Raw genomic sequence first — 20,358 nt, forward strand, 5'->3', positions numbered from 1 at the left:
GCGATTCGAGTCTTTGTTGGGGGTTTATTTTTTCATTTTTGCGCTTGTATAAAAAAAAGTTAAATAAACCATTGACATGTACCTTTTTTTATATATTTGTGTAAAAAGCTATCCAAATCGATTTTATCAATTTGAATTTTCTCACTTTTTTTTTTCTATTATTACACATGACATTCATAAGCAGTCAAAATTTCAGTCTTTCTATAATAACAATCATGACAAACGAAATCATAAGGCAAAAAAAAAACAAAACACAAGAACAAACAAAACAAAAAAAAACAAATATATCCAAAATGCTTTTAATTAAAAAGAATTCAAAATTAAAGTAGTTAAAAAAGTAGCCCTCCCTATTACACTTATATTTTTTTTATATATTTCTTTATATATATTTAACAAACACACAGAATTTACAAATCATCATCTTCCTCAGGAAGAGGTTGAGCAGCAGCTTCTTCCATTTCATTGTTGTATTGTTGCATCAATTGAGCATCAACTTGAACTTCAGGAGGAGCAAGAGCAGGTGCAGCAACGAACTCCAAGTTAGGGTTACCAATCAACTTACGAGCCAACCAAAGGAAAGGCTTTTCAAAGTTGTAGTTAGACTTGGCAGAAATATCGTAGTATTGGAGGTTCTTCTTTCTATGGAAGGTGATAGTCTTGGCCTTGACTTTACGTTCCTGTATATAAAAAGATGAGTATATGCATCTATTTAATTATAACTACGTAACACTTACCTTAATATCAACCTTGTTACCGCAGAGAACAATGGGAATATTTTCACAGACACGAACGAGATCACGGTGCCAGTTGGGAACGTTCTTGTAAGTAATTCTAGATGTAACATCGAACATGATGATAGCACATTGACCACCAATACTATAATAAAATACATGTAAATAACTATTCATTCGCAGATTATGATATACATTTATATAATAACTCACTAATAACCATCACGAAGACCACCGAACTTTTCTTGACCAGCAGTATCCCAGGTGTTAAAAATGATAGCACCAAAGTTAGTGTGGAAAGTAAGAGGGTGAACTTCGACACCAAGAGTAGCTAAAAAATGAAATACAATTATCAGAAATACATATATTTGTATATATTATATATAAAACAAAGAAAGAAAAAAGGGACGCGTCATTCGTTCATCCATGTTCTCTTTCTTGAAGATGTTAAAGAATAAAAAAAAAGATTGAAACTTTACCAACATATCTCTTTTCGAATTCACCGGTCAAGTGACGCTTAACAAAAGTGGTTTTACCAGTACCACCATCACCGACTAATTACGAAAAAAATAAAATAAAATAAATAAATAACGAATGTGTTGTAAGCTGTGATCTTTTTTCTGAAATTATTTACCAAGGACAAGCTTGAATGTAGGAGTTTGTTGTTCAGCCATTCTAAATTAATTATAATTCAAAAAAAAAAAAAGAGAAAGAAATGTGTAATTAATAAAACCGCAAATTTCTAATTTAAATGTATAAAAAATAAAACGCGTCATCTCCCTAATTTTTTTTTTAAAAAAATACAAAAAAAAAACAATATCCATCCACAAATTAAATTCATCCATCCAATTCTAAGGTTATTTACCTTGTATCTTTTTATATAAAAAAAGAAGAGTTCTTTATATTAAAAAAAATACAAATTATGAAAAAGGGAAGGAGAAAAAAAACCAAAACAATACCTTTGAGGGCTATATTCAATCATTGCCTAAATTGGTAGGGTCCGGCTTGCTGCAACAAAAAAGAAAGATAAAAGCGGAGGTTTAAAAGAAGCTTAACAACAATTACATCACTGTTGGGAGTAAGGTACTGAAGCAAGGTATTCTACTTCCAGGACATGATGAAGATATTCTTATGAGACAGAAATAGAATGGTTGCCTTTCTATATAAATACTATATTGAATGGGTGGGGGGTGTTGTTTTGTTTACATGTGTGAAAGGAAGACTTGTTCTAGTTTGGTCAATATTCTGCACACTCTAATCAATACTAACATGTATTCAGATATACTACTATTATTAGTAAGTAGTATAGTATCTGACTTGATGATATTAAGCCTATTGAAGCAAGTATAAACTCTCTTTCTACCAAAATAAAAGAAAAGGAAAGGGGCTAATATTCACTAATACAATATGGGTTTTCTTTGTTTAAATGTGAGATCAGTATACGAGTTTATACAGTTAAGATAAATAGGTGAACAAACATAGTGAGATTATTACAGTTGAAAGTGCTCGAAAAAAAAAAGATACATTTAGTCATATCTGAACTACAAACTTGCAAATTCAATATTGATATAAACAAGAGTAGTATCAAACGATACAAATTCCTTTTCTTCCTAGACTAAAAATTACATTACCATAGATAATTGTAGGATGGGTATTAAACATAAAAAACCGTAAATTACAAACGATCTATTTTGACGAATGAATATGATTTTTATTATTTGCTAGCTTCAACAAAATAAATTTATTTATAACACGATTTGACTAACATCTTCTAACAAATCGTCAAGATTCTCTTTCTTTTCTTTTTTCTTTTCTTTTTCTATTGCCATTCGTTTAGCCAATCCTTCTTTCTTCTTTCTCTCTCTACGTTCCTCTCTTGTCTCCCATTCTTTTATATCTTTTTCACTATTCGCTTTCTCTAATTCTACTTTCATTGCATCCTCGAATATTTTCATACGTCGCAAGTTTTGTTCAAATTTTATATTTGACATTTCAAATAAGAGTATCAAATAGGAAGGCTCAACAAGACAATGGATTGTATTATCTTTGACATAGCCAATTGGCGTGTCAATTTTTAATGTAGAGCGAATAGCAAGCATATGTCGACGTGATGGTGTGATTCCTGAATTTTGGTATCCAACTTGATTGGCTAGACTGACGAGATGCATTGCCTTTTCTTGACTAGAGGCTTCAATATGCAAAATCTATTATTATAATAACGAATCTATTATGGTTCATATTAAACTAAAAAAAAAATAGATATCTATTCATATCTTTAATCCTACCAGAGGCTCAAACTTGAAATAAATTAATTGTCTATCTAAAATAGGATCATCTTGACTGTTGTTGAATACAACTTTTTGATTATTGAATAGTAATTTAATGATCCACTCTTCTTTGTCTGTTGTAGGTAAAGGCACGGGATCATGAGTGACATAAAGCCATATTCCTCCCTTTGTAGTTGTTTCTTCTTTATCACCATGAACCTGAATACCTTCTTGATAGATGGCAACACGACCTGAGCAACTACTTGTGGTATAATAATCGGGATGTTGATTAATGATGTGCATGAGATCTAAAATGGGTGCATCAATGAACCCCTTTGGTGATTTATCTCTTCGTTCAGGATCCACATATTCAACTAGTGAGGATACTACTTGTTCTTTACGAGAGTTGAATTCTGTATTAATTGGCATTGAGTGAATGAAAGACAAATAAAAAAAAAAAAAAAAAAATGTGACAGGTTGTGAGTATTTAGGAAAGATGCACTTACGGACTTTAAATAAACATGGCATTTTTACATTCATGAATGTATTTCTTTTTTTTTTTAAAAATATTGTTTAAACTAGTTATAAAATCAAAAAAAAAAATGGCCATCCTTGAAGTCATTGAAGACAATGAATCACCCTCTAACCCCTTTTTATTTAATAAACCAAAACCCGATTTCAATAAATTAAGCAAAGAGGAAAAGAAAGTTCTTCTAGATCATATTGCATCTCAAGTCATAGCCGATGATCCAAAACTCTTTGAACAGATGGCTACCAATTTTTTAAATCAGACGACACAAGAGGATTTCAATACTGTAGAGATACAACCTCAACCAGGTTATGTATGCAAGACACATATTGTTTCAAGCACCAGTAAATATAAAGTAGGGACTGTAGTATACATTAATATTTGTTATGCTTCCTCGATACCTGCGCCACCCATCGCTTCAGAAAAAGAAATTGAAAAAGCATTGAATGCAGAACCGGATGCAACGTATAAAGTACCTTTAAGTATGGGAGAACCCCAGCAAGGTGAAAAAGGTAAAATAAAACGATGAAAAAAGAAAAAGAGTATGTAAAATAGGACTTACAGTTTTTTTTTTAATACACATATAAGGAGCATTAATTATGAGTGCTTGTATTAATACACAGCCCTTTTTGAGAAGTGAAAAAAACTTAGATTTTCGTCTATACATATTAGAGTTAGCTATGGAATATGTAGAAGAGATCATTTCTGCTAGTTTAAGTCGAGAATTTACTATGCCACAAGTAAAATCAATGGGTGTTATTCCATCACGTATCTTAAGGTTACCAAAACCTTCTTTAATGACAGCGATACGTACAGAAGTGAACAAGACAAATAAAAAAGAAAAATGGACATGTAGACCTACTGAACATAGTGTTGAAAATAATTATCTAAAACTTGTGATTCCAATGCCTAACAAGGTAAATTGATCCTGCTTGTAATTTCCCTTTCCTTTATTCATTCTTTTTTTTTTTTGGGGAGAATATATAGGATTCAAAAGAATGGACGATAGACATTACTCCAACAAAATTAATATTAACTATAACTAATCATACAAAGCATGAAGTTCCTTTTAAAAACATTATCAAAGTGAATGACAAAACAAATCGAGTTGACTTTTACAAGAAGAGCCAAGAGCTTGTTGTTCAACTAAGATTAGAAGAAAGGAAACAATATTTATAACTAATAAATTAGCAGAGTAGCATTATTACTACTGCTCTTTAACATCTCATTTATTCACAAGTCTATGTAGAGACTCAAAGAAGTATAAGTATATATACATTACATTGATTAGTTTCAGCCTTATTGCACATTCAAATCGATCAAAAAAAAAAAAGACCATATAACAGCATGTATCAAATGAATTATGCTTGTTTCTAATATCCTTCCAAACATAGAGTACCAGTAAGCATAAATTATCCTTCATTAGTATATTAAAAAAAAAAACTAGAGATATTATACATGTAGGCTTTTACATAACATTTACCCTATCACACTGAATACTTGCCTATAAAATACTTTAGATTGTGAATATCATTCTTCGCTTATACTTTATGTAATAATAATACAATCATAAACTAGGATAAGAAAACGAAAAAAAAAAAACCAAGATCACTCATTTATCAAATGCACTACTTTTAATCAAACAGAGACAGAGAGAGCAGCTTATAAAAAGCAGTCACCTCTTATTATGCCAGCCTTTTAACTTCTTCTTTTCATTAATGGGTTAATTTAATTAAACTTTCAAGAACACCCACTAATTTAAAGTATAGTTGCTGTGTATAAATTATCATTATTAATAGTTTTTTTTTTTTTTTTTTTTTTTTTTTTTTTTTTTTTTTTTTTTTCCAACTTGTTGTAAGACCATCTTCATTATGTTTTACTTTAAAAAAACTCAGTATATGCCACGGCAGCTGTTGATTGGTTAATTTAGAAATAAATATAAATAAAGGTGTATACTTGTCAATATCAAGGGGGGGAGGGAGCGAATGTAAAAGGGACTTTTAAATCCATTACAGAAACACATTTTTCTCTTCTTCTTCTTTTTTTTTCTCTTTTCCTACTTATATTTCCATAATGATGACAGAAGCTGCAAATACCACTACAGAAGAATCCACTCAACAACAACAACAACAACAACAACAAGAAGAATATCAAGATCGTTTCCTTGAAGGTTCTCAGCGTGTTGTCCCTTACGATCTTTTAGAAGCGCGTGGAAATGCGGATAAGGTCAACGATCCTGATGCACTCATTTATAAACAGGCTAAAGACCTTTTCCGTAAAGGTTATGAGCTTTGTATGACTATTCCTCGCTCCCTTGATGATGATGTACTTGAAAAGTATGAAGATGATATTAAAGAGGCCTCTGAAACAATGGTTGAAGCTTGGTTAATGGATGATAATGCTGCTCCTATGTCTGAACGTATCTTAATTCTCGGTCAACAATATGAAAAGGTCTTGTTAAAAAATATCCCTGAAGAGCAAAAGGAGGGCTTTTTTGTAAGGGATAGTTTATTATTTTCTGCTTGGATTTTATTAGTAGGTAGACAATTTAAGCATTGGTAAGTAAAGGATTTATTAGGTCATATATATCCACATGCTTTAACATTTATACATAGTGTTACTACATTGACACTGGCTATTGATACTTATCCTGACCTTCCTGCACGTGTCTTTTTCCTTCGTGCCTCATGTTATCTTTCTTTAGGAAAACTTAGGTATGTGTTCTATTCATAAGTATTTGTGCATGTGAGTGTGAGTGTGAGTGTGAATATATATATTTGTATATATATATATGTGTGTGTGTATTTTACGTATACATATGTTATGCATGTGTACAATTAAATCGTTCGTTGGCAAAAAAAAAAAAAAAAAAAAAAAATTACTACAAATTTCCTTTGTATGGCATAAATTCTTATACATATTTTGTTATAGACTTGGTATTAAGGATTTGGAAAAGGCATTAGAAAAAGACCCTAAATCTGCTGTTATTCATTTCGTCCTTGGTTCTGTCTATCTTTCTATGGACAATGAACGTGAAAATGCCATTAAACAATACAAACTCTTCTTACAACAGGGTTGTCCCAATACGATTGACTATGTTCATGCCCTTTATGCCCTTTCATTATTACTTCACTCTCATAAAAAACGCAAATCAGAAGCTGCTGATTATTACAAACGAGCCAAGGAATCTGAAAAGAAATTTGAGGAACTTTATGGCACTCATACCGGCCTTAGCGAGACTAAGCGAGATGCCATTTTGGCTTTTGAAGAACGTAACGAAGCTGAACGTCTCATTGCACTTTACACACCTACTAAAAACAAATTACTACAACAAGAAAAGATCCAAAAATTAATTGAATCAGGCATCTTAAATACATCCTATCCACCTGATCCTAAACGCTGTTCACATTGTGCTGCTACCCACTTGAAGGATAAACCTAATGTGCCACTTATGGCCTGTGGCGCATGTCGTCACATTTGGTATTGTTCTCGTGAATGTCAAGTGGCCGATTATAAAGCAATGCATAAATCCCAATGTAAAAAAATGCAAGCTGCAAAGACTCAACAAGAACAAAAATAAATGTATTGGAATTTCTCACTCATCCCCTTAGCAGTTACTTCTTCCCTCCCCTTCCCCTCTTCCACACTTTCGTTCATCTTTTCCATTCTATAGCCGCATATCTTTTACTTACGTCTGTTATTATATAATCAGCAATAAAATATATGTACATGTATATGTATATAAATATATGTGTATACATACATACATACATACATCCTATTTTCTGTATGTGCTATATATATATATATATATCTATAAGTTAGTAAGATGCATTGCCAAGATGACTGCAAAAAAAAATATCATCAGTAATCGAACTTTGCTTTTATGTAAATAATGGAAATAAATAAAAATGTCCAAAAATTATAGATTTCATAATATTTGAACATAATAATCGCGTCTCAACTCCATTAACAAAATAAAGTAAGGAAACAACAATCAACATTGCTATTAGTAAGGATGAAAGCCTACACAACTATTAAAAAGAGCCATGTAATTTTGATAGTCTTGTTTTCAGAGACTATACTTGTTGAGTTACTATTCCCATACATGTTGTACGTGCAGTAGAACAAATAGAAACAAATACATAAGAGATAGATAGATAGATGTATATCTGTATTTTGTCATCACTCATCTAGAATGTAATAAAATTATGTGTATTGGAATGCAAGCTTCATACAAAATCTTTATTGGTAATAAGTTGAATGAAAATGTTGAATACCATTGAGAGTCATACTTCCACGATGAAGGTTGAATACTATACTATCGTCATTAGTTTATTACTCATATTTTACTTTTTTTTTTAAAAAAAAATGGCAGGGTCTAATTCTTCTTCTACAACTCAAAGTAACTAAGCAAGTAAAGAAAGAAATAATAGGAAATTTATTTTAACTTAATAACAAAACTAATTTTTTTTTTTTTTTTTTTTTAAAGGGTATATTTACATTTTATTTACAAAATAATAAAAAAAAAAAGAAACAAAGAAAAAGAACTCAGTTTCTTTGTTTCTATTAAATATAAAAATGTTAGTTTAATTTGTATGTGAAATAGTTGTAAATCAAAAAAAAAAAAAATATTACCTTTGAACAATTTGGGGATGAGTTTTCATCCCCAAATTGTTGTTTCCTCTTTGGAGGTGCCGGCGAGGATTGCCCAGAAGCAGGAGAAGACCCTGGCTTCTTGATTGGATAAGGCGCTTTGAAAATCGGTTTGGCCACCTTATCCAACCTGTCTTTTCCTGCTTCTGGTAAGGTGACGGCCTTGGGCTTCTTTGTTGAGGGGGCCGCCACCTTCTTCTGGAGCTTAGGACGCTTGCAATCCTCGCCAAAGAGCACCTCCAAATAGGACTTTGTGTACATCATGAAAGCAGCACCTGTTCGTTCTTGATATTCGACAAGTGCTGCTTTCAATGCCTTGGTTGCGATGGGGAGTTCCTTGTTGATAAGGTTCCTGGTTTTTTCTTCTTGCAGAAGGTAACCAGGACCGTATTTGTTTTTGAAGTCAAACAAGCGATCAGGGTTACTTGTCGCAGCTAAGAATTTTCTTTGTTCCTGTTGAAGTTTGCTGTATCTTTGGATACGAGTGGATAACAAGGAACTATCCTGAATTTTTGCTTGAAGGTGTTGAACTTCTTTTCTTAGCTGGACAAGTACCTGATCACTTGTTTCATTTGTGAATGCAGGACTAAATGTGTATCTTTGTTCTTCACTATAGCAAAGTTGATCCCAAAGGTTTTCAAGTTCTTTACGTTCTGTTTCAATAAATTCACCAAGACGTTGATCTTTTTCTTGGGTTCTTTTTTTAAGCTCATTTTCCAACTAGATAAAATAGTATTGGTTAATTCATCATCTGGATATGTGTATGTGTCAATTAAATACTTACAATATGAATATTATCAACATTTAAGCTTTTACTCTTCATTAAGAATGTATTCACTTCTTCTTCAGGAACATTCAACATTTGCCAGAGAGGCTTCAATAATTCAATGATTTCTTCTTGATTATACAAAATAGTCTGTCTTTGACGTTTCAATTCAGTTAAACGAGCAGTTAAATAATCTTCAAAGGCATCAGAGGCTATATTATCAATGTCTTGATCAGTTAAAGAGGATTCTTCTGTTGATTGCTTTGATGCTAGTTTATTATAAAATTCAATGATAAATTGATCTCTTTCATTTTGAGCTTGCAAGCCTAATTCTTGTAACAATTGGACTAGTTCACCAGATAAATGAAAGGCAGTTTCTTTTCTTGACATTAATTTTTCTTCACAGCGTGCAATTTCATCTTCCAAGGCAGCAGTAGTAATGTTTGAAACATCAGTAAGTTCTTCATATTCCAATAATTCATTTGTATTAGCAAAGCTAGGCATTATATTTTGGAGCTTTTCCAATTTAGATCGCAATTCTATATCAGATAAGAAAAAAAAATTAATAATTAAAAAAAAAAAAAAATATATTAAAAAAAAAAAATTACCTTTGACTTGCAAAAGTCTTTCGTTGTAACGATGTTCAACGCCTTGTTTTTCATTTTTGAAATTATTCAAATTTTCCAATAAAGACTTGTTTGTATCCAAGTGAGCTTCATCAGTGGCAAATTCACCCATCTTTTGCTTATATAAGAAGATCTGTTTTTGAACATTGTTGATCTCTTGCAATAACTGTTGCTTTTCAGTGGTAGCAGTAGTGATCTCTTGATCAATAAGTTGAAGAGTGCTTTCCATGATTACTTGTTGTTTTTGTTTCTTTTGATTGTCATCAAGACCAATTTCATTATGCAACGTGTCAAGTGCATTGAATTGAGTTTGGAAATGAGAGAACATCTCTTGAAGAGAGTTAAAGACGAATTGAGAAGAGTTTGAGCTCATCGTAAGCAAGATAAAAGTTAAGAGTAAGTAAAATTTAAAGAAGAGAATTTTGAAAGATGTTTGATTTTTTGAAGCTTTATAAAAAATAATTTGTATAAGGAAAATCAATAATGAGAAGAAGGAAAAAAAAAAAAAAAAAAAATAGCTTTTTTCCCCTCTTTTATTCTAATTTTCATGACATTTTTTTTGAAGAACCGACTATCAATTGTTTATATAATACTCCTTAAAACCCTAACAGGTTTAATGATTGCTTATAAATAAACTTGGCGAATCTAAGCAATAAAAAAGAAAATCTAGAATAAACTTTAAAAAAAACAATAACAATAACAACAATAACAATTTAATTTTTATTTCCTAAAGCAATTAAATGCATTTTCTATCTTTCAAATCTTTCTTATCTGTTGTATTCAATCCTTCTAAAGCTTTATGAATGTTTAATGAATGACTTTTTTATTTTTTTATTTTTCGCTTTTGATAGCTTTGATTTCATTAAAAGGTCATTTAGATAAGCATGTACCTTTAAGGCTATTGTTTAAATTGGTTATCTAAGGATAAATCTGTTTCAGAGTTTTAACAGAACAACACCTATTTGCGTGTAACATTAACAGTTGGTCTATTTCAAACATCGTCATTTCAATAAAGTCAAATTAAACAACAAACAAGTATAAACTACAAATTTATCTCATAAAAAAAAAGAAAGATAAAGAAAAAAAAGAGATAAAAAGCAAAGTAAACTTTTATTGACTTCTTTATTATAACATGGCTACCATCAAAGTCAATGAAGTATGTGTTATAAAAGTACATGTTTGTGCTCCCAATATGTTTATCTTTTACTAACTTTATTATTTAAAATCTATCTTTTTTTCTCTTTCTTTCTTTCTTACTTTATTTATTTAAAATGATAGAACGTCGAGTGAATAGCTTACGTTGGTCTCGAACTTTGGGTAGAATTCAAAACAATAATTCACTAATAGATAATAACATAGTACAAAGGTTTACAATACATACATACATATTTATTATGATTAACAAACAAGTAATTAATTTTTTTCTTAAAAAAAAATATATATGTATATATATATTACCCCTATAATACACTTAGTGATACACATCCGTCTGATAATTGGAAACAATCATGGCCTGCACAACAAGGTGAATTAAATGCAGTGCCAAGAACAAGAAATAATTCACTTATTCCAGTAGAACTCATGATGAATAATAGTGGAGAAGGTGGTAGAGAATGTGTTGCGTTAGCAACCATATTTGGTGTACCTGAATACATATGACTCTAAAGTCTTTTGGGAAAGACAACGTGATGAATCAAAAAATAAGCCAGTCCAACAACATCCTATTATTATTTCTGTTAATCATGAATTAGACCCAAATCAAACGTTATCAAAACTTGATATTGAACACAACGAAATTCGATCTAAATTGTTTATTTCGTCCTATATGGGCTCTGTAGATTCTAATGATCCTTTTAAAGACTCCATCCTTTATATATTAATTTAGCAAGACGATATGAAAACTGTATATTTTATTGTATTTTATTTTATTTTTTATTTATTTTTTTTTATTTTATTTTTTTTATTTTATTTTTTTTTATTTTATTTTTTTTTATTTTATTTTTTTTTATTTTATTTTTTTTATTTTATTTTTTCCTCTTTAGTTCAAAGCCTTCTTAGCGAATTGAGGTAAAACGAAGGCAGCCTTGTGAATTTCTGAGTTATAATAACGGAAGAGCTTTTCTTCTTGTTCAGAAGTAAATTTACGAAGAGGTTCTTTAAGATTAGCATTAGGGTCCTTGGAACAAAGGATATGACCAATTTGACCGGAAGGATAAGTAGGAATACAGGTATAAGCATATTCAACTTGAGGATAGAGATTCTTACAGAAATCCTTCACCTTTTTAATGAGAGGCAAGTGGAGCCACATACATTCACCTTGAGTGGAGAAGACACCATTTTCGGTAAGTGCGTTCTTCAAAAGTTGGAAAAATTCAGCACCAAAGAGAGATTCAGCAGGACCATCAGGATCAGAGCTATCAGTAATAATAACATCGTATTGATTGACTTTATCCTTCAAGAACTCGAAACCATCACCAATGTGAACCTTGACCTTGGGGTGTTCAAAACCAATGGCCATGTTAGGCAAGTACTTTTTAGAAACACGAGGAACAGCTTCGTCAATATCAACCAAAGTAGCTTCTTCGACACATTCGTGCTTGACGACTTCACGAAGAACACCACCATCACCACCACCAATAACAAGAACCTAATATAAAATATAAGTTTTTATTCTAAACTATTCAATCTTTCTCTTTTATATTTTTTTTGTTCTTGTATATACCTTCTTAGGACAAGGATGAGAGTTCATGGCAAGGTTAGTGATCATTTCTTGATAACTATATATTATATTAATATAACAAGTTTATTTTATTTATTTATCTTTCAATAATAGGACTTACGAAAATTCATCACGCTCAGTAGCTTGAATAACGTTATCAAGAACCAAAACATTACCATAGTTGGAGGATTGGAAAACGAGAACGTCTTGGTACTTGGACTTTTCAACATGAAGAATTTCTTCGACCTTAAGTGACATGGCTACATTAAAAAAAAATTAGCATTGAAATAATTACCAAAAAAAAACACTTCACAATACCTTGACCGGGCCACATGGTAGACTTTTCCATGAACCAGCCATCTTTGATACAAGGGTGAGAGAGTGGTGCAGCCATCTTTTAGTATTTATTGAACAAGTAAAAAAAGAAAGGTGTGAAAAAAACTGAACAAGAAAAAAGTTTTTTATTTGTTTATCTTGATAGTCTTTGTGACTTGTTTTACTGATACCTGTCAAGTAGATAACCTATTTTTTTTTTTTTTTTTTTTTTTTTTGAATCTATGCATAATTTCTTGATTTTTTGAATTATACCCTGACAGAATACATTGATGACAGTGCTTTCTTAAAAAATATTACAAACTATATTGCATTTTAAATTCTAGATTCAAGTACATGGTTTGTTATGATATTTCAAATAAGTTATATTTGGATCCAAAGTCTTTAACAAATGTGTTCGTATTATATAAAGTTGTTATTTCTTTATGAGTCGGCCTTCGCCATATTCTAGCTAACACCAGGAGTGCTAGTGCTTTGGAATAAATGATTAACGAATGGCTGGGCTTTGACCTTGTCATTATTTAGTTGGTTGCCAGTTTAATAGAAATAAGGCAATCACCCTTAACAAGTTGAAAAATGAAAGGACCGAAATTGTTACACTTCCTTTCCTTTATAGACTTAAAATTATGCTTATATAGATAATAAATATAGTCATTTTAATAAAATGAGTAATAAATTAGAGCGATTTGAAAAGTAATGTTTAAAAGTAGTTGATTATGCTGCTTTCATATACTAGATGTAAGGTAAGATTTGTGCTACAATAAACAGTGAAAAAGAAAAAAAAAAAAAAATTGGGCCCTTTTTTTTTTCATCAAAACTCAGAGGGGGGGGGAGACACGACTATTTATAATATGTATCATATCTTGTTTTCAAAGCATGAAATTTTGTTTGATTAGAAAACTATATATTTTACTTATAACTTAAAAAAAAAAAAAAGCATCTAAAATAATAATTCACATCATCCAACAAAAAAGGGGTAAACAAAGCATTTGAATTTCATTTTTTTTTCGATTCATATAGAAAAAAAAGAAAAAAAAAAAGAAAAGAAATTAATAAATGACTAAATTCAAAGTGTAAACTTCTACTATTATGCTATTCACAGGTCGTTCATTATTACAAAAAATGTCAGTAGCAAGTATATCTAATCAACAGCTTAATTATTCTGTATTGCCTTTAATCTTGATTGATTTTGATCAGACCATAACACAACATGATACCATTGCTTCTTTAGGTCAGTTTGCTCTTTCTTTTGCACATTCTTCAATACCTTGGTCCTTTTTTACCGATGCTTATCTTCAAGACTATCGCAATCATCGCAATTACCTAGAGACACATCAAAGACATTGGCCTAATAATTTCAAAGCCTTCATAGATCAATTGAATAGCTATCGCCATGTTGAACTTGCCTCTCTTCAACGTGTCAGTCAGCATAATGTCTTTAAGGGCCTTTCTCATCATGATTTAGTTATGGCAGGTCGACAATTAAGTACAACCGAGCTACAGCCAGGACTTATCACTACTTTATTAAGTCAAACATATTATCAACCTCAAATTCGCATTATTTCTTTAAATTGGTCTAAAGACTGGATAATGGGATTCTTAAAACATCATTTACCTACCCTTACAAAAGAACAAATATTTAGTAACGATCTTCGATTTAATGAACAAGGAATTTGTACAGGAGAAATTGAAGCATCCATTTTAACAGCTAGTGACAAACAGCACATCATTCAAGGCCTTAAAAAGCAGCTCAAGACGTTCTACATTGGCGATTCGCTAGGTGACATTGAAGCTTTAGGTAAAATAAGTCAAGTAATCAAAGGAGACATGGGTAATTTTATAAAAAAAAACTTTTATCTTTTATAGTTGAAGCAGATATTGGCATCATCATTGGAAAAGACAAAGGATTAATAGATGCACTTGCTCGTTATAATTATCATCCAGAGGAAGATGTATCAAAATCAAGTAAATTATATCGCGTGAATCAATGGAATCAAGTTAAACAAATCCTCGATAGACTTTTTTTTCTTTTTAGAATGAATGAAACCATGTAAAAGAAAAACACATATATACACACACACACACACGCATTATTTATTACCCCTCTCTCTTCCAACCTGATCAACATTTTTCTTATCCTTTCAGCTTTAATTTTAACTATTTTTCTACGTAAATTTGAAATAATTCAATTGACTTTGCATAAATTCTGGATTACTCTTTTTTTTTTATTTATAATAATTCAATTTAAAAATTGAAATATATTATATAAAAAAGAATGTTAATGCGCTTAATGACGACGAGAAGAGGCAATGACAGCGGTGAGTTCTTCAATCTTCTTCTTAGCACGAAGATAAGAACCGAGCTAATTAAAAAAAAAATAAACATGAATAAACTTTTTTTTTCGAGACAAATAACAATAAAAAGTTGTAGCTTTATTACCTTAGCCTTACAGAGCTTCTTGGCACGCTTATCTCTGGAGTTCTTGATCAATTCCATGATACGACGTTCATAGGGAGCGAAACCAGAAACTTCACGAACGATGCTACGAACGAACTTGGTACGCTTGGAAGCAGCCTACATTTATATATAAATAAATAAATATATATATATAAAAAAAATAAAGACGAGTGAGTTTATTTGTTGTGAATAGTTTAACAGATGAACTATATATTCATATATATATAAATAGATGAATATGTGGGCTGAAAATTGTAAATTGACATGACTTTTCTTAAAAAAAGTATACACATTTATCTCTTTTCAATATCCATCAATCCATCTAATATATAATTCATTCATATATAATTACATACACCAATCTTGTTAGAAGGCTTGGGCTTAAGTTCACGACGAGTGACGATGTGACCCTTGTTGATACCGACGGCAATTCCTGAAGCAGCCATTTCGATGATGAATAAAATAAGAAAGGAGGAAGGTATATTTAGTGTTGGATTCTATTTTTTTTTTTTTTTCCCTTGCTACAACACTGTACAGTTTATTCGAATAGGTGTGTACATATAAAGTATATTTTTTGTTTAATTTTAACTCTCCGACGCATCATCTCCGGGCCGGGATGACATAAAATTAGACATATTGAATACGGAGGAAGATCAAAGAATGATAAGTTTGAAGCACCTTCCAATTACACAAGACGTACAAAATATCCTATTTACTTTTCTTTGAGTAAATCTAGTATTAAATTTGAAAAAAAAAGGATACATTATTAAAAAGGAAGAAAAACACTTTATTGGGAGTTACTAGTTCTTTGAAGCAGCTTATTGATTATTCCCTTTCTGATTACCAAAAGAAAGGAGAGTTTTTTTTTTTCTTACTTTTTTGTTTTATTGTTTCCCCCTTTTTGAATCTGACACGGGCAAATAAAAAACAAAAATATTTAATCGTACATGCTTTATTTATATTATAAATACACAATTTTTTTTTTTTTTATTTAGACAAGTAAAGGACTATCAATTACAGCAAAGCCTGCAGCAACACCACCTTCTCGAGTTGTAGTTGCTTTTGTACGTAACAAATGTCCTCCTACCTCATTCAGAATTTCCTTTTCATCGTCCCTAATAGAATACATGATTATTATTTTTCCCTTTAATCTTATATATATAATAAATACTTACGCAAGGAAAGTACCAAAGATACCGAGTTCGCTCACAACATCACCCACAATCGTTTTACCTTCCCGAATCATAACATTTTGTAAAGGAGGACTTTTGATTAAATCCATTAAAATATAACTATTGCGCTCTTCTGGTTTTAATCTTTCAAGTTCTGTCAAGATGTCTTTTCCATATATGTTATGACCACCACCCTCACGTTGAGGTTTCATGACAAAATCATCAGGACGTTCAAGTGCCATCTTGTAGGCTTTTTGACCAGCTTCAGTCGTACTATCTAAACTATAGAGACCAGCAAATGTATCCCGAATTTCAGAGGTCTTTGTTTGAATATAGCGCTCAAGACGATTAGGTTCGGAAAGGACCTGTTGGACCTTTTTGGATCCAACAAGTTGATAGGCCACAGTTGGGCATTTGATGGCTAAGGAACGCTCAATAACTAAACGGGCATCCCATTCTGTTTCACTGGGATAGTCCTCGGGCCCATAACCGGCACGGAAATAACTAACAGCAATTTCATACCCATCACTATAAAAAATAAATTCATATAAATAATAATGATAATAATAATAAAAAAATTATGTTTACTTTACATTGTTAATGCTTTGCTTTTAGGATTTAATTTAGCTCGAGTGGCAATATCTTCAAGTGTCAACCTTGTTAATAAAATACCATGCCTACAAATATGAACATGAATAAAAACAACGTTATCAAATTACAAAAAAAAAAGACTTACTTTTCTAATAAAGTATATTCAATCCAACGTTGATCAAAAGCATTACGTTCACCAGGTTGAACAATCATGGCAATACGTGCACTATAAAATTTAATTTATTAATAAAAACAAAAAAAAAATAATGGAAAAGTGCATACATATATAATATACACTTACTTGGGATTTCCATAATGTTTCCAAGCTAATGCTAATCCATTAGCAATTGCTTCAATTGAATTATTTTCAGGCAACTGATCCATTTTAATATGACCTTCTGCATATCCATCTATTGAGGATAAAAGAAAACTAATCGAAGGAAAAAAAAAAAGTATAAATATACATATTCAGTTGATTTAATAACATGAATGCATTACCGATGAAGTTCGCCTGTTCTTTTACTTAAACTACCAAAACTAGAAGAAATAGTATTAAATTCGACTTGTTGAATTTTTACTTTTGAATCCTTTGATGTATGTAATAAATAATCATTACGATGAATACCAAGGCTAGCTGTCTTTCAAGAAAAAAAAAAAAAAAAAAGGGGATTAACTGTCAATAAATTAAACTTTCGAAAAAAAAAAAAAAACTTACTTGCGCAACCCCTTCTTTTTTGACAGTTAAATAAATTTGATATAAACGATTCATAAATTCATCCAGTTTTGATAAACTATTTTATTTTGTTTTTGTTTTTTAGTATTAGATCTAAATGTATATGCATTTCTTTTTCCTTTTTTTAAGCACTTTACGTTTCCATTGTCTCAGAAATCAAATCATCATCTCGACTCATTTTATGAATAAGGGTATTCCAAGTCTGTTGTAAACTTTTAGCTTTTTCAAATTCTTCAAGTGGAAATGGTGAAGGATAAAGGGCAAAAGGGGCATGCATTACGAAGCTTGTGTTATTAGTAATTTGGTCCTTTGTAGGTCGGATAACAAGACCATGAGATAATGCCCAATCAATAGCTTCAGTTACGATATTGCCTTCAAGCTCCTTTAATGATATATAATTATCTTTCATTCCTTTATTTATGTTTGTATATATTTATTATGTCTATAAAGGATAAGAAACGAAAAAAAAAAAAAAAAAAAAAAAGAGAGACTTGTTTATTCCTTGATTACTAACAATTCTGTTGAGAGGACTTTAAAAAAAGATCCATATTACAAATTTATACTTACGATTAAAAAAAAATTGAAAAATGACCAATGAGCACATAGCATTTATATATGCTGTTTTGCCCTAGTCAGATTGCTATAGAAACCCCCTTCTGGGATAAAAGGGAAAATGTTAAAGTGTATGTATAAGTGATGATAATTAACTACCAGAAAATCGTTGTTGTATTAAAAGAAGATGATGGTCAGAGGGTTCAGGGATTTGGGAGTGAAGCTAGATAGTCCATCTCAAATAGAATTGCACATATAGAAGGCCAGCGTATGAGCCAGGCATCAATTGATTTTTTCACTTTCTTAGTATAAAATGTTGATGGTAATAGATTCAAGAGATAAGAGAGTGGATCTTCAATAGATTTGGGCATCTGAAGGCGGTTATGCATATGCAAACAAGAAAAACTATGTGAGCGTGTGAAGAGTTCATTTGGATGGAAGGGGCAGGCTTGGGGTTTACCAAGAGGTAACCAACCAAGTAGCTATCGCACGCAACGAAACCGTTCTCTTCTTGTCATTGGTATCGTAAGAATAGGGTCGACAATCAGATTATTACGGCAATTGGATAAAAGTTTCGAATATTTTTCTTGTAGTTTTGAGTGGTAGCTGTCAAGTAGGAATCGTCTTTGTTTTCCACTAAAATCCATATGAGACGTAGTGTTAAGATTTTCATTGCAAAATGATATTCATAAAGGAGATTTGGATAGTTGCGGATTAAGATCATTACAGGTAAAAAAGTCTAAACATAAATCTTAATTTTATTTCTTATTCTTCTAAAAATTAATTTTGATTTGTCCAAAAAAATACTAACATTGTCTGAATTAGAAGTAAAAAAAAAAAAAAAAAAAAAAAAAAAAAAAAAAAAAAAAAAAAAAAAAAAAAAAAAAAAAAAAAAAACTGTAGAGTAACGTCCTGAAATCTTGTCAAAACACATGCATAAGACGGATGTTTGGTGGCTCTAGTCGATCATCAGTAAAGGTGATGCTTCATATGGTAAACCAACCATCAATGAAGGTTAGGGTGTCTGTTCTGCAGGCCCATTTCATTTTCCATGCTATTGATTTACCAGGTGATACCTTGCTCGTTAAATTACTTCCTGAGTTTCAGGCATCCGCTTTCAACACTCAATGGTATAAACTCATTCAAACACCATGCTGGAGACTCTGTGCCGCCAATTCCATTCCGTTAGACCAATACTCCTTTTGAAAACATCGTCAAGAATTTCTTGAAGAGAGTTTTCATTAGCTACGTGACGGGGTACGTTCTGTTTTGCTTTCCACTTGCCGCCCCAATCTAATTATTGATCCGATACTCTGGTTACCCATGACACACAGTGAGCGTAGTCGAACTATTCGATGGCATCTTGGTTGGTTATCCGGAGGAATACCTAAAGCCTGCCCATTTTATCCTTATGTACACTTTTAGTCGGTCACATGCCACTGAATGTTTGCGCATGCACACTCGTTTATTCTTGCCACGATCAATTGCAGATCCCCTTTCCTTTCTTTTAAATCATCTCCCTCAGCATAAGCACCGAAATTCTCAGGATGCTTCTGCTTGGTTCTATCGCTGGCCAGTTATATGTAATATTCTACAGGAAATGGATTATTTAATGCACGATAAACTACCCCATCCACTTCTTGATCCAGGCAGAAAATTACTCAACTGGTTGTCTCTTTAAACTTGTTAGCAATATTCCCCTTTCTTTCTCACCTTCTCTTCTTACTTTCCTTTACCTTTTTACCTCTTGTCCCATAAGAGGATTTTTAGATACTTTTTTTCACATAATTTGAACTGACCTGGGCAATCCAATATAATAAAGATATTGTGTGCCCAGAGGTCGCTTTATAAATTTTAATTTATAAAAATAATAAAAAAAAATGTTTAATCGTAATCTAGAAAATTCTGGAGTTACGGATGTCGTAGTTGTAGACTAAAATGTCGCAATTTTAAAAAGTAGCATGTAATTGATGAAGACTTAATGTTGTGCCTGGAAAAGAAATTCACTCTTATTCATCATAAAAATGAAACATTTTTTGCTTGGAAACAAAAAAAAAAGATACACCTTTTGCCAAAATGATGTCGCAAGAAAAAAAATCAAAGCGCCACACTTTTCTATAAAAAAAAACAATGCTGTATGTTTTTTTTTTTTTTTTTTTTTTTTTTTTTTTTTTTTTTGTCATTGGTTGATGAGTAGTTTATTAAATAGGATTACCCTTAAGCACT

At 31.2% G+C, this 20,358-nt stretch overlaps 15 protein-coding genes across 15 annotated transcripts; 6 read left to right on the top strand and 9 right to left on the bottom strand.

The window, feature by feature from the left end:
• Positions 1-283: 283 nt before the first annotated feature.
• On the bottom strand, positions 284-1,656 carry BX663DRAFT_559873 (GTP-binding nuclear protein GSP1/CNR1). The gene is made up of 5 exons (XM_051531872.1): positions 1,366-1,656; positions 1,211-1,285; positions 945-1,062; positions 735-876; positions 284-677 (listed from the first exon to the last, which is right to left on the bottom strand). Exons 1-5 carry the CDS (start codon positions 1,403-1,405, stop codon positions 408-410), a joined length of 645 nt encoding a protein of 214 aa, XP_051384129.1. The 5' UTR covers positions 1,406-1,656; the 3' UTR covers positions 284-407.
• On the bottom strand, positions 1,366-1,661 carry BX663DRAFT_504101 (uncharacterized protein; the record flags this gene model as incomplete). The annotated part of the gene is made up of 1 exon (XM_051526870.1): positions 1,366-1,661. A coding segment is annotated over exon 1 (154 nt), but the record flags the coding sequence as incomplete, so codon positions are not given.
• An 802-nt stretch (positions 1,662-2,463) lies between these two features.
• Positions 2,464-3,456, bottom strand: BX663DRAFT_504103 (methyltransferase TYW3-domain-containing protein). The gene is made up of 2 exons (XM_051526871.1): positions 3,017-3,456; positions 2,464-2,935 (listed from the first exon to the last, which is right to left on the bottom strand). The coding sequence occupies exons 1-2, from the start codon at positions 3,425-3,427 to the stop codon at positions 2,477-2,479; spliced, it is 870 nt and encodes a 289-aa protein (XP_051384131.1). The 5' UTR covers positions 3,428-3,456; the 3' UTR covers positions 2,464-2,476.
• A 105-nt stretch (positions 3,457-3,561) lies between these two features.
• BX663DRAFT_332976 (pre-RNA processing PIH1/Nop17-domain-containing protein) lies at positions 3,562-4,732 on the top strand. The gene is made up of 3 exons (XM_051522129.1): positions 3,562-4,039; positions 4,116-4,444; positions 4,506-4,732. Exons 1-3 carry the CDS (start codon positions 3,601-3,603, stop codon positions 4,512-4,514), a joined length of 777 nt encoding a protein of 258 aa, XP_051384132.1. The 5' UTR covers positions 3,562-3,600; the 3' UTR covers positions 4,515-4,732.
• An 854-nt stretch (positions 4,733-5,586) lies between these two features.
• BX663DRAFT_504108 (uncharacterized protein) lies at positions 5,587-7,308 on the top strand. The gene is made up of 3 exons (XM_051526872.1): positions 5,587-6,085; positions 6,143-6,241; positions 6,459-7,308. The coding sequence occupies exons 1-3, from the start codon at positions 5,601-5,603 to the stop codon at positions 7,105-7,107; spliced, it is 1,233 nt and encodes a 410-aa protein (XP_051384133.1). The 5' UTR covers positions 5,587-5,600; the 3' UTR covers positions 7,108-7,308.
• A 712-nt stretch (positions 7,309-8,020) lies between these two features.
• On the bottom strand, positions 8,021-10,081 carry BX663DRAFT_504110 (microtubule associated protein-domain-containing protein). The gene is made up of 5 exons (XM_051526873.1): positions 9,558-10,081; positions 8,968-9,488; positions 8,220-8,903; positions 8,166-8,180; positions 8,021-8,093 (listed from the first exon to the last, which is right to left on the bottom strand). The coding sequence occupies exons 1-5, from the start codon at positions 9,946-9,948 to the stop codon at positions 8,079-8,081; spliced, it is 1,626 nt and encodes a 541-aa protein (XP_051384134.1). The 5' UTR covers positions 9,949-10,081; the 3' UTR covers positions 8,021-8,078.
• A 690-nt stretch (positions 10,082-10,771) lies between these two features.
• Positions 10,772-11,582, top strand: BX663DRAFT_504113 (uncharacterized protein). The gene is made up of 2 exons (XM_051526874.1): positions 10,772-10,915; positions 11,034-11,582. The coding sequence occupies exons 1-2, from the start codon at positions 10,847-10,849 to the stop codon at positions 11,232-11,234; spliced, it is 270 nt and encodes an 89-aa protein (XP_051384135.1). The 5' UTR covers positions 10,772-10,846; the 3' UTR covers positions 11,235-11,582.
• Positions 11,570-12,714, bottom strand: BX663DRAFT_541872 (spermidine synthase). Its single transcript, XM_051530796.1, has 4 exons — positions 12,613-12,714; positions 12,416-12,554; positions 12,298-12,352; positions 11,570-12,222 (listed from the first exon to the last, which is right to left on the bottom strand). Exons 1-4 carry the CDS (start codon positions 12,686-12,688, stop codon positions 11,614-11,616), a joined length of 879 nt encoding a protein of 292 aa, XP_051384136.1. The 5' UTR covers positions 12,689-12,714; the 3' UTR covers positions 11,570-11,613.
• Positions 12,715-13,457: 743 nt separating this feature from the next.
• BX663DRAFT_504118 (uncharacterized protein) lies at positions 13,458-14,770 on the top strand. The gene is made up of 3 exons (XM_051526875.1): positions 13,458-13,603; positions 13,730-14,425; positions 14,494-14,770. The coding sequence occupies exons 2-3, from the start codon at positions 13,750-13,752 to the stop codon at positions 14,679-14,681; spliced, it is 864 nt and encodes a 287-aa protein (XP_051384137.1). The 5' UTR covers positions 13,458-13,603; positions 13,730-13,749; the 3' UTR covers positions 14,682-14,770.
• A 46-nt stretch (positions 14,771-14,816) lies between these two features.
• On the bottom strand, positions 14,817-15,600 carry BX663DRAFT_504121 (50S ribosomal protein L36e). Its single transcript, XM_051526876.1, has 3 exons — positions 15,441-15,600; positions 15,067-15,201; positions 14,817-14,989 (listed from the first exon to the last, which is right to left on the bottom strand). The coding sequence occupies exons 1-3, from the start codon at positions 15,528-15,530 to the stop codon at positions 14,915-14,917; spliced, it is 300 nt and encodes a 99-aa protein (XP_051384138.1). The 5' UTR covers positions 15,531-15,600; the 3' UTR covers positions 14,817-14,914.
• Positions 15,601-16,005: 405 nt separating this feature from the next.
• Positions 16,006-18,053, bottom strand: BX663DRAFT_504122 (glutathione synthase). Its single transcript, XM_051526877.1, has 8 exons — positions 17,718-18,053; positions 17,563-17,638; positions 17,346-17,485; positions 17,149-17,277; positions 16,993-17,073; positions 16,850-16,933; positions 16,260-16,784; positions 16,006-16,199 (listed from the first exon to the last, which is right to left on the bottom strand). Exons 1-8 carry the CDS (start codon positions 17,987-17,989, stop codon positions 16,076-16,078), a joined length of 1,431 nt encoding a protein of 476 aa, XP_051384139.1. The 5' UTR covers positions 17,990-18,053; the 3' UTR covers positions 16,006-16,075.
• Positions 18,054-18,335: 282 nt separating this feature from the next.
• On the bottom strand, positions 18,336-18,611 carry BX663DRAFT_432013 (uncharacterized protein; the record flags this gene model as incomplete). The annotated part of the gene is made up of 1 exon (XM_051522899.1): positions 18,336-18,611. A coding segment is annotated over one exon (276 nt), but the record flags the coding sequence as incomplete, so codon positions are not given.
• Positions 18,612-18,614: 3 nt separating this feature from the next.
• On the bottom strand, positions 18,615-18,809 carry BX663DRAFT_432255 (uncharacterized protein; the record flags this gene model as incomplete). The annotated part of the gene is made up of 1 exon (XM_051522916.1): positions 18,615-18,809. A coding segment is annotated over one exon (195 nt), but the record flags the coding sequence as incomplete, so codon positions are not given.
• Positions 18,810-19,044: 235 nt separating this feature from the next.
• On the top strand, positions 19,045-19,261 carry BX663DRAFT_504124 (uncharacterized protein; the record flags this gene model as incomplete). Its single annotated transcript, XM_051526878.1, has 1 exon — positions 19,045-19,261. A coding segment is annotated over exon 1 (155 nt), but the record flags the coding sequence as incomplete, so codon positions are not given.
• Positions 19,262-19,552: 291 nt separating this feature from the next.
• On the top strand, positions 19,553-19,937 carry BX663DRAFT_504129 (uncharacterized protein; the record flags this gene model as incomplete). The annotated part of the gene is made up of 1 exon (XM_051526879.1): positions 19,553-19,937. A coding segment is annotated over exon 1 (220 nt), but the record flags the coding sequence as incomplete, so codon positions are not given.
• Positions 19,938-20,358: the final 421 nt, after the last annotated feature.

The sequence above is a fragment of the Cokeromyces recurvatus genome, assembly GCF_025118155.1.
Source record: "Cokeromyces recurvatus strain NRRL 2243 chromosome Unknown BX663scaffold_8, whole genome shotgun sequence".
Taxonomy (NCBI): domain Eukaryota; kingdom Fungi; phylum Mucoromycota; class Mucoromycetes; order Mucorales; family Mucoraceae; genus Cokeromyces; species Cokeromyces recurvatus.

Bases quoted from the DNA above. Each gene is read 5' to 3' on its own strand.
- BX663DRAFT_332976 (XM_051522129.1), top strand. From the start codon at position 3,601: ATGGCCATCCTTGAAGTCATTGAAGACAATGAATCACCCTCTAACCCC. The intron at 4,040-4,115 runs GTAAAATAAAAC...TACACATATAAG, and splicing joins ACCCCAGCAAGGTGAAAAAG to GAGCATTAATTATGAGTGCT.
- BX663DRAFT_504110 (XM_051526873.1), bottom strand. From the start codon at position 9,948: ATGAGCTCAAACTCTTCTCAATTCGTCTTTAACTCTCTTCAAGAGATG. The intron at 9,489-9,557 runs GTAATTTTTTTT...TATCTGATATAG, and splicing joins AAGACTTTTGCAAGTCAAAG to AATTGCGATCTAAATTGGAA. The intron at 8,904-8,967 runs GTAAGTATTTAA...TATTTTATCTAG, and splicing joins ATGTTGATAATATTCATATT to TTGGAAAATGAGCTTAAAAA.
- BX663DRAFT_504118 (XM_051526875.1), top strand. From the start codon at position 13,750: ATGTCAGTAGCAAGTATATCTAATCAACAGCTTAATTATTCTGTATTG. The intron at 14,426-14,493 runs GTAAAATAAGTC...TATCTTTTATAG, and splicing joins AGGTGACATTGAAGCTTTAG to TTGAAGCAGATATTGGCATC.
- BX663DRAFT_504122 (XM_051526877.1), bottom strand. From the start codon at position 17,989: ATGAAAGATAATTATATATCATTAAAGGAGCTTGAAGGCAATATCGTA. The intron at 17,639-17,717 runs GTAAAGTGCTTA...AAAATAAAATAG, and splicing joins ATTTCTGAGACAATGGAAAC to TTTATCAAAACTGGATGAAT. The intron at 17,486-17,562 runs GTAAGTTTTTTT...TTTTCTTGAAAG, and splicing joins AAAAAGAAGGGGTTGCGCAA to ACAGCTAGCCTTGGTATTCA.
- BX663DRAFT_504108 (XM_051526872.1), top strand. From the start codon at position 5,601: ATGATGACAGAAGCTGCAAATACCACTACAGAAGAATCCACTCAACAA. The intron at 6,086-6,142 runs GTAAGTAAAGGA...ATTTATACATAG, and splicing joins GGTAGACAATTTAAGCATTG to TGTTACTACATTGACACTGG. The intron at 6,242-6,458 runs GTATGTGTTCTA...ATTTTGTTATAG, and splicing joins CTTTCTTTAGGAAAACTTAG to ACTTGGTATTAAGGATTTGG.
- BX663DRAFT_541872 (XM_051530796.1), bottom strand. From the start codon at position 12,688: ATGGCTGCACCACTCTCTCACCCTTGTATCAAAGATGGCTGGTTCATG. The intron at 12,555-12,612 runs GTATTGTGAAGT...TTTTTAATGTAG, and splicing joins TACCATGTGGCCCGGTCAAG to CCATGTCACTTAAGGTCGAA. The intron at 12,353-12,415 runs GTAAGTCCTATT...TATAATATATAG, and splicing joins ACTGAGCGTGATGAATTTTC to TTATCAAGAAATGATCACTA.
- BX663DRAFT_559873 (XM_051531872.1), bottom strand. From the start codon at position 1,405: ATGGCTGAACAACAAACTCCTACATTCAAGCTTGTCCTTG. The intron at 1,063-1,210 runs GTAAAGTTTCAA...TTCATTTTTTAG, and splicing joins ATTCGAAAAGAGATATGTTG to CTACTCTTGGTGTCGAAGTT. The intron at 877-944 runs GTGAGTTATTAT...ATTTTATTATAG, and splicing joins GGTCTTCGTGATGGTTATTA to TATTGGTGGTCAATGTGCTA.
- BX663DRAFT_504121 (XM_051526876.1), bottom strand. From the start codon at position 15,530: ATGGCTGCTTCAGGAATTGCCGTCGGTATCAACAAGGGTCACATCGTC. The intron at 15,202-15,440 runs GTATGTAATTAT...ATATAAATGTAG, and splicing joins AGCCTTCTAACAAGATTGGT to GCTGCTTCCAAGCGTACCAA. The intron at 14,990-15,066 runs GTAATAAAGCTA...TTTTTTAATTAG, and splicing joins AGAAGCTCTGTAAGGCTAAG to CTCGGTTCTTATCTTCGTGC.
- BX663DRAFT_504103 (XM_051526871.1), bottom strand. From the start codon at position 3,427: ATGCCAATTAATACAGAATTCAACTCTCGTAAAGAACAAGTAGTATCC. The intron at 2,936-3,016 runs GTAGGATTAAAG...TTATAATAATAG, and splicing joins ATTTCAAGTTTGAGCCTCTG to ATTTTGCATATTGAAGCCTC.
- BX663DRAFT_504113 (XM_051526874.1), top strand. From the start codon at position 10,847: ATGATAGAACGTCGAGTGAATAGCTTACGTTGGTCTCGAACTTTGGGT. The intron at 10,916-11,033 runs CTAATAGATAAT...TATATATATTAC, and splicing joins GAATTCAAAACAATAATTCA to CCCTATAATACACTTAGTGA.